This window comes from Solanum pennellii, chromosome 3 (assembly GCF_001406875.1).
Source record: "Solanum pennellii chromosome 3, SPENNV200".
In the NCBI taxonomy this organism is placed as follows: Eukaryota; Viridiplantae; Streptophyta; class Magnoliopsida; order Solanales; family Solanaceae; genus Solanum; species Solanum pennellii.
In genome coordinates this window covers 54,187,569-54,197,761 of record NC_028639.1, presented here as the reverse complement: position 1 = coordinate 54,197,761, position 10,193 = coordinate 54,187,569, and the positions used below count along the sequence as shown (strand labels likewise).

The 10,193-nt window shown below is 30.1% G+C and overlaps 1 protein-coding gene across 1 annotated transcript; it reads right to left on the bottom strand.

Moving 5' to 3' along the window:
* Positions 1-816: 816 nt before the first annotated feature.
* Positions 817-4,310, bottom strand: LOC107012768 (histone-lysine N-methyltransferase ATXR6). Its single transcript, XM_015212690.2, has 6 exons — positions 3,857-4,310; positions 3,028-3,114; positions 2,705-2,934; positions 2,074-2,174; positions 1,750-1,962; positions 817-1,435 (listed from the first exon to the last, which is right to left on the bottom strand). Exons 1-6 carry the CDS (start codon positions 4,137-4,139, stop codon positions 1,276-1,278), a joined length of 1,074 nt encoding a protein of 357 aa, XP_015068176.1. The 5' UTR covers positions 4,140-4,310; the 3' UTR covers positions 817-1,275.
* Positions 4,311-10,193: the final 5,883 nt, after the last annotated feature.

Below are 10,193 nucleotides of genomic sequence, written 5' to 3'. Positions count from 1 at the left end.
CTCAAGTGGAGTATAGAGAGGTTGTTTATGATAGACCTTCGAGTCAAGAAATGTGAAGAAATGAAGGCAAAATACTCAACGAGGCATGACAGAACATTCTAAAAAGGGAACAACAGTGACTACAAAAAATAATACGATAATCGAAGTACAAAGAATAACAGAAGTCGTAGAAACAAGGAACTACTACAAGAATAATGCTACTACTGCTAGTATAGAAGGATAAGCGCGATAACACTCAACTACTTAATAACTTTCTACCTTAATCTTTATCTCCTATATTCTCCTATCTAAGGTCCTGTCCTCGGTATGTACCGTATAAGCATCTCTCCCTGTATCTTGTCTTTTAAGATACATTACCAACAGGTATAGTGAAGTTTTATCACTGATAACCAACTAACTATAAATGTCTAGTAAGAATGAATTAGCAACTTACAAAGTAGAGTAACTGATATACTTCAACAGTTGATCTTTTTGTTTATAACATAGATCAAATCTATAACCCCACATAAAAGAATCTTAAAATTCATATAAAGTGCAAAACATGTGCACAGAATGTATAAGTTGGTTGATGAAAAAAAGCATGGAAAATACCTGGTCTGGAAATGCAATTAAAAAACTCAACATCTATCAGAGAAATGTTACAAGCATTGAAGTCACAAGGATGAAAAACAATAAAGAACCACTCTACAAAAACCAATTACATAGCATTTAACCAGAAGCCTTTGAGTATGCATATGCTTGTCATGCCTAACTTTAATCTACACAAAAAGTAGGCTGCAATGATTGTTCAGTAAATTCAGATGTAATAATATTAAGTAGAGATTGAACTTGACCAATTCAATTCAAATTATAAGGATTTCAACAATTTCTGATATTGATGAGAAAATGCTAAAGTTCAACAATAGAAGTTTTTGCTTGGACAGCTTAAGGAACTTCTGTTTGGGGAACATAAGTTACAAAGATCAGAATTTTCTGAGAACACAACTTTTTCTTAACCAAGCTTAAAGCATTTACATAACGAATCACAGATAGCTGACATTTGTACACAAAATCTTCTCATGTGGTCGAGTTCCATGAGTCCACTTAAAATATCTTGAAGGTTTGAGATGTGAAGCCAAAAACTGGGAATCGTTTGCATTTGATGCACCCAAGACAAAATCATTCTTGTATACCCCTCCACCTTGCCCTTGTGTATACAGGGCTTTACGCTATGTGCCAATAGATTAAAAAAATTTAGAAATCAATGCTGGACAAATCAGTTGGGATCCTATGAGGTCAAACAAAGTGCGCTGTTGGATATTCATTTTCATAACCATTGTAGTCGTAATATAGCCTTTCTCCCTTTCGAATGTCTCTGTTTGCAACCAATAAAACACGGCATTCACCATCAACATCAAACCTCACACACTTCACATTCTGCTTCTTCTTCCCAGCGCTGTGTTAGAAGAAATATGTATCATTAAGAACGCCCCAAAAGAAAAAACATACAATGCACGTATAAGGCATACTTGAATTTAACACTACCCATGTTTATGTTTAACTTGTGCATCCAGTTTTAGATTAAACTGCTTGTAATAATGAGATTTTCTGAAAGAGTTCAGTCTCATTCCACGAGAAAGAACACATGGATGCTGGCTAATTCATGATGTGATTGATATAATTAAGAGTCGTACACAAAGAACCATAGGATAAGCATGAGATATCATAGTAACTTCAAAAGGCACAAGTGTTTGATGGAAAAGAACATACCGAGTATGATTGTTTATCCCATTGATGAAGCGAGCAATATTACTGTGCTTGTCAGGGCAAATGACGAGGTCTTTTGAAGGATCATTAGTAGTTAAAAGAGTCATCATGCTATCTCCATCATCAGCTTCCCGGTTATTCAAGTAATCAACATCTCCAACATACTCTGTAATTATTGTCCAGTCTTTTATGAAAGCATCTGCTTCAACAGTAAATCTGACAAAGCAAAGATAAAAAGATAAATTCAACATCCCATATTAAGATTACACAAAAAAGAATGATAATATGTGAATACATTGGAAAGCAAAATAGTGATCAAATACATACCCCTCTTTGGGATCAAAAACAACCATGAGTGGTGGCCATTCACCCTGTTTCATCATGTTCTTGCACAACTGTAAAGTTTCTGTATCGTCTTTAGACAATACCTGAAGTTCAATAACAGAAGTCTTAAGATTTGAAAAATAGGTAATTCAAAGGATCATGCTAAGAAAGTTGGACATTTTTCTAAATAATACAATGAAATAAAAAAAATCTTCCCACATTTTCTCCTTTAAAGGCTTATGGGCATACTAAGTAACTAGTTATTATCATCTCCTTGTGAAAATTTCAAGCATCACACAGAACTCAGAAGGCATATATCTATGTAAACCACTCCAGTGGTTATGTGGCAAAACAACATAGAGGATTCCCCTCAGTCAATCAAACTATCCTGAACCTATTTAGTTAAGATCAGCTAAATAAATAATACGATATTCAGGGAGATTTGACCAGTTCTTATCTAACAATAAGATAGTAAGATGACATCTTTAACCACTACAATGTGCCAATGCATCCTTTTTATTTTTCTTCCAATTGAAAGTTTTGATCCCGCTCTAAGTTAGATTCATTAATAGCATGCCAGTCTAAATCTAACACATTTGGTCAGTCAAAATTTAAAGATTATGTTCTATTATACCTGCATTCCCTCTCGCTCGAGTGCTGCATGATTAGCTGATCGTGGGGCCATACCTGGCACATAGGTAAGCTCATTACTGAATTCTGCCCCAGCTGCTAACAAGGCAGTAGCAAGAGATGTCATTTGTTCCAATCTCCGGGTAGGATCCTTAGTCGGATTGAATGGCAATAATCTTCTTCTCTTCTTTGACATAACCAAGCTACTACCACGTTTTCTCTTTTTCTGGCAATCTGACAAAAAAAACAACCAAAAGCAACACCCATCAGATCAAGTAATTGGAGCAAACAAATAAGATAATATCATCCGAACTATAGAGAATTTACCTTTGCCTGGACCACACTCATTAATCGAGTTAGACGGTCTCTCAATCCGGAAAAAATCAACAATCTTTGTTTGCACAAGAGGAAGTTCTGCACATTAGATAGGAACACATGATCAATCAATAAATTAAGTATTATCAAACATTGGATACCCCTTATTCCTTCAAGGATGAAATAACCAAGACAATGGATTACAACATGTACAAAATTAAACCTTTACTGTCATGACCATGGCATTGTAAAATAGTGATGATCACATCTGTCTAGCTTAATTTTTGTTTATGATTACTACGCTTTAAAGAAACTAGTACTACTAGTACACCTTAATTCAAAACTACTCGGGATTGATAATAGGTAGGAGAATAAACTGAAACATTTGGGGCTATAAAGATAGTTATTGTTGTTAAATCATTAGCACGGCATAAAAACATTCCCCCTAGATCAGCTGTTAATACAAATAAGAGAAACTCCATCATAGCCATTTCTGTACAATCAATGTACTCTACAGACCATCAAAGCTCATCACACTTCATTTGAACCCTCCCATTTCAACACTCAATAATTAGGGTTGTTCAAACAATTGGGGGTTCTTGACATTTACTTGTTTACAATTTTACACACCCAAATATAAAAGAGTTGCTTTGCTGACATTAATTACTCAAACCATGTTAGTCTATAACAATTAACCCCATATCGTCAAACAATTAAAGATTAGGCAACCAAAATCAAGCTTCAATTTTTAGCAGATTTCATAAACACCCAAATACAATTCTAACACAAAAAGGTTCAAAAATTGAAGAAACGAATAAAAAATGAAAACCCATATACATACTTGTCGGATTCTTGTTATCATCGCAAGATGGGCAGAACCAGGAGCCTTTGGGAACTGAAGCCAGAATGGGTCTCAAGCAAAACAGATGAAATCCTCGGTCACATTTGTCACAAAGCAAAAGCTGAGCTGGGTATTCACCAGATCCACATTTCACACATGAAATATCGCTGTATTCATCTTCTTCAACCATTTTCCTTGAATTCGACCTGTTCCTCAATATTCTTCTTCCCGGTTTTGGAGCTTCCGTTCTTCTCCGCAACACAACTGTTGTTGAAGAACCCATTGTTAGCAAAAACAAATCTGAAAAGAAGAACTGAGAAGGTAGATACAATCGATGTTACTGTGAAAATGAAAACGAATTGGGGATTCAGTAGGGCTGAAATAAACAGCTAAAAGGAATCAATTTTTTCCCGCGCTATTTACTGTTCGCGGGAAAAAAGAGATTAGCGCCAAAAATGTTACGCGGGTCGTAGAGATTAAATTAGAGCTGCGGCCTTTTAGGCCCATATCACGGCCCGTTGCTAAAACGGAACTTCTATAATCACTCTAAGAAGCTTTCCCCTCTCTTCTCCGAAAGTTATATCTGGGTCGAAAGTTGGTTGTAAAGTAAAAATAGAATATGTATGCAACGAAAATCTACTTATTTTGATTGAAAGGCATGGACCTATCGCTCAATTTAAGAAGCTTTCCCCTCTACTTTACGAAAATTTTCTTTAGATCTATTTCACTTCATTAGTCTATCACTATTAAAAAACCAGAAGTAGTACCTTACTATATGTTTGTAGGTTTGAGAAGCCAAAAGAGTCACGTAGGATAAATAGCGTCCAAATGGTAACTCTCAGTAAAAAATTATCGATGTGGGAAAGTTATTAGAGTGCGAAAAACGTAAATTTTTTTTTGTATTAAAAATCTAAAAAAGATAAAAAGCAAACCTTTATAGAGGACTTAATTGAATTCACGTGAAAATGAATCTGGGAAATGAGTATATAAAAATTACATTCACGTGATAAGATTTAGGGAATAGGAATTTCATTGAAATTCACGTGACAAGAGATTGTTATATCTCAAGAGTTGTTCAAGCTCACATGACTAGTGTGTCGTGTAAGCACACATGACTTAAGAGTCATTCAGTATTTAACGTCTTTAATGTCGCAACCACTATTTAAATTCATCAAGCACTTAACTAAATTCACATTAAAAAAATCTAGGCAATAGGCATATACAAAATTGAGCTCAAGTGAAAAGAGTCTACCACATCTAGAAAGTCGTGCAGGACACACACAACTTAGCAGTTATTCACTACATCACTCACATCACAATCATTATTGAAATTCCTAAAGCATATAACTAAATTCACGTGAAGAACAATCTAGGAAATCGTCACACTAAAAATAGAATTCAAGTGAATAGAGTATAATACATCAAACAAATGTGCACGCTCACGTGTCTAATGTGTAATTACAACTTAAATTCCTAAATCATATAACTTAATTGAATCATTTTTCACATAAAAAATTTAAGAAGGTAAAAGTAAACATTTATATAGAACTTAACTAGATTCATAAATGAATCTAGAAAACAAATATCAAAAATTATATTCTTGTGACAATTTTTAGGAAATGACACTTCATTTGTGTTCACGTGAAAAGAGTTTATTATAACTCGAAAGTTGTGCAAGCTCACAGGACTAGTGTGTCGAATAGCCACACTGGGACGGAGCTGCAGCATGTGGGTTGATCACCCTTTATCGAAAAATTCGATCGTATGTATATATAATATATTATGTGTTTTTGCCTTATATAAGTAAATACACACATTTATGTACAATAGAGGTTGATAGTTTAGTGATGAATATGTTTATTCTAGTATCCAACGTCTACGGTTCGATTCTTGCTGAATCAATTTTATAACAACTTTTTTTAAGTTAGAAAAAAATTGGAAACTAAATAAAAATAAGTATAATTTACCTATATACACATCTTTTCTTTTCATAATCTCAATTATTCCCTTAAAATTTTTCAAAATCCCTTATTTTACTCTCAAACTCCAAACGTTTGATACATAAATCCTAACTCCCAAAATTAATATTTATTCCTTCCTTATTTCAATCCACAAATCACTCCCTATACCACACCAAAAATGAAATCAAAATTTCAGAAAATAATTTTTATTTCTCAACAATAGAATTTCAGATTATAATAATAAAAAGTAAAAATAACATCAAAGTTGATAAAAATCAATCGTTATTTCTAAAAAAATCAAATTAAGAAAATGAAAAAATAAGATAAAAGCAAAAAACTTATAAAAAAAGCAAAAAAATTAAAATTGATTGAATCATAAAAAAATTATATGTTGAATCAAGATTTAGAAAAACTTTTTACTTTTTCGTGATGATTTTTTTTAAAAAAAAAACAACAAATGATTGAGATTTGAGAATAACGTGGAGAAAGAAATAGGAAAAATAATAACAATAAAAATAAAAATCAACTAATAGAAAGAAAATCAATTGATTGATAAACCTTATCAATCACAAATTACTATATTATGGAAGAATATTTGTTATTTAATTATATTAGGATTTCTTTTTATATTTGATTATTATATTATTAAATATTTTTTCTTATTTCATTCATATTGTTAGAAATCTTTTGTTATAAATCAAAAACCAGAAAGTCGTATTTGATTTGCAATGTTTATACATGATTGAATTTAAATCTACATTGAAATACAAGTTCAAAAAAAGAGAAAGGAATAGTTGGATCAGTCAGTACACGATTATCACTGCCAAAGACACAATGTATCTCATTTATTTTGATTCTTAAATTAGTCTTGTTAGTGTTATTATTGATTCGATACATCACTGCTATAATCATTGTTTGTTCCACGTATCTGATACTTAATTTTCATGTGTATCTCGTTTATTTTGATAAAAACACTATGTATCAAATTAAATATCTTGATACATAAATACGTAAACATTGATAATCTTATTGTATCAAATACATAATCAACTACTAAATGATACCTTTATAGATACACTTTATTTCAGCTTACACACACTATTCTTTCACAACCTTATTGTATCAGATACATTATTATCAACAAAAAAAAATTATAGAAAAAAGCATCTGATCAACTTGAAATCTTCCACAATTGCATATTTATCATTCAAGGCAAACAATATATCTCTCTTTCAGAATCATAGACTGAATAAAGATACTCTGATGATTCAAAAACCTGTTAACATTAAAGAAATTAGTGATACTTTCCGTAAAACAGTTATTATATGCATCAATCACAAACAATCAAACAACCAAACTTATATACTTATATCAGGTACAAAATATAACTTTAATATGATACATACCTCATTCTTGAACATTTTGATGCTTTTACAACAAAATATATGCATAATGTATCATCTATAAAGTATAGTATTCCACAAACAATAAGATATACAAATAGTAATGTATCATGTTAGATATTTGGTAATGAAACAATAATTTAAATTAATATTGCATGTATCACACAGTAACTTGTTGATCTTTAATTCCAAGATTAGTTATTTAATGTATCTAATTAATAGGAGTATAGTACTTATCAATTTATACAAGAAACACAAATACTAATGTATCACGATTGTATGGTCATCTAAAAAATATAAATAAAAATCTAATTAACAACACAATATATGTAGTTTTATACCTCTGATTGTCAGATCTATTTTACCATGCAATTAAAACTCTGATCTATTTTATACATTGCAAATCGAGACTCATATTTTTTTTCCAGATTTTTGAATGTCACATTTTTTTCTCTCCATATTCTTCATTGTCTTATCAAAATCAAAATATTCATGATGTAACTTCTCATTGTTTTTGTGATTTTGAATCAAAATTGAAAGGATCTTCGACGAATTGGAAGAAGAAATTTAAAATCCCACTTATGTATCATTCATAACTCACCTTGATTTTCCAGATTCTTGAACGTATTCATGATCATGTATCGGTTATTGTTTTCAACTTTTAAAATCTATTATTATTGGGGTAAGAATTGAAAGATGAAAATTTGAATTGTTTGAAACCATACGAATTTGGAATAGAACTGAGAGAAAAAAAATTTAAATTTTGAATTGAAGGCGGACAAATTTGGAAGAGAATTGGAGAAGAAAATTTAAATTTTGATTTGATTAAACCTGATAAGATTTTGAAGAGATTGAAATCAATTAAATTAGCGTGATTTGGGGAACTAACAATCAATTTTATATTCTCTTTCTTTTAAAAGTGTAACTGAATTTGTTTTAATGTTTCATATTTAATGTATCCGACTTATTTGCTATGTATCCGAAATCATAAATTTTAAAAAAAATAGGGATAGAATGTAATTTAAATCTTACACTATGCTAACTAGTTCTTTACCCAAGACAATTAAATATATATTTTACAAGGAAATCAACTTTAAAAAAGATACACATTCCAATTTTTTTATTTCTTTACAGAAAATTACTGATTGAGCAAATTTATTTCTTTATATAATTAAATTTGTTTACTTTTCTAGTTAATAAAGATGGCTATTCAATTTTTTGTTTGATTTATAAAATAAGATATAATTTATTATATTGTGTTTATTTTATTTCTACTATTAAATACTATTTATTTCTTCATATTTAAATAACTGATAATCAAACGGAATAATATAGTTAAATTATCCTTCAATTTATTGCTTCTTAAGAGTGTCAAATCAAACAAACAAGTAAAGACGAACGAGGAAGTAGTAGTTAAAAGGGAAAATTGTATGAAATAACAAACTATTAATTTAAATTAAATGTTATAACCATAGTTTATTTTAGGGAAAATTGTATAGAATGTCAAACTAATAATATAAAATAAATATAGTAGCTACCCTTTGATTTATTTGTGTTCCATAGCAAACTGTTTGTCAGTCCCTCTCTCCCTCATATTCTCGCTTGCCACTCTCCCTCTCTCTCTTGCTTCCTGTCGCTCGCCTCTCTCGCTTATACAATAAAATTGTATAAATTGTGTTTCTAATTGCATAAAGCGAGAGAAAATTGTATAAACGCATGCAAATACATATATCTTCATCCTATACACTTATAATATATAAATATTCCCTGCCCAAGTCTCTTTTGCCTTTCTCGTTTTATACAAATTCAAATTGTATATAATTTCTCTCTTTCTCGTTTTATACATTCGATTCAATCATATATTCCCTGCACAAGTCTCTTTTTGTTTTCTCTCTTTATACAAATTCAAATTATATATAATTTTTTTCTTTCTCGTTTTATACAATTTATTTTTGCCTTTCTCGCTTTCTTGTTTTATACAATTTAAATTGTACATAGTTTATCTCTTTCTCATTTTATACAATTTGCTTCTATTGTATATGGATAGCGAATTATACATATATAAGTTTGCTACGGAGCGTATTATGCGAATTTTGCTATAGCATACAAATATGAATTTTATGTTTGCTATGTGAAAGTTGCCCTTTCTTTTATGTATAATTCGCAACAAACATCCCATTTTTTTGTCATCTAATTCGGTATACAATTAGCCATTTTTTGATATACAATTATCCATTTGGTATACAGATGTATAAGATGTACTAATGCGTTTATATTTGTATAAAACGAGAGAAAAATGTATATAAAAATACAAATACATATACTTTCATCATATACACTTATAATTATACAAATACAAATCTTAATTAATACAAATTACAATGTATAAATGAATTCATGCAAAGTTGAATAACTTATATAAAATAGGATGTATCTTGCGAATTATACAAACCAAAAGCTCCACAGGATAGTAAAATTTGCAATATATGAAGTGCAATTATGTAAACTATAGTTATAACATACAAATATGTTTTTTATGTTTGCTATACGTTAAAGTTGCTCTAATTAAAACTGTTTTTTTTGACTTTTTTTAGTTAGTTTTGATTTATATAATTAATAGTTTTATAATTATAAATATTTATATGATTTAGTTAAATGATATTTAATTTAATTTTAAAACTAGATGCATCCACTCATTAGTAACTAAAAAAAAATTGGACACTCATTAGCTAAAATAAAATGTACTCTTTTAAATTTTAAACATCATTAACAAAATTTCTGCCTCCGCTACTACATGCCAAAATGACATAAGAGTCATTCACTATATTAAGCCTTTAATGTCGCATTCATTATTTATATTCATAAAACACAGAACTAAATCACATGAAAAATCTAGAAAATGGGCGCATGAAAAATTAAATTCCTGCAAACACACACAACTTAAAAGTCATTCACTACCTAACACATTTAATA

Bases quoted from the DNA above. Each gene is read 5' to 3' on its own strand.
- LOC107012768 (XM_015212690.2), bottom strand. From the start codon at position 4,139: ATGGGTTCTTCAACAACAGTTGTGTTGCGGAGAAGAACGGAAGCTCCA. The intron at 3,115-3,856 runs GTATGTATATGG...TCTAATGTGCAG, and splicing joins TGATAACAAGAATCCGACAA to AACTTCCTCTTGTGCAAACA. The intron at 2,935-3,027 runs GTAAATTCTCTA...TTTTTTTGTCAG, and splicing joins TGAGTGTGGTCCAGGCAAAG to ATTGCCAGAAAAAGAGAAAA.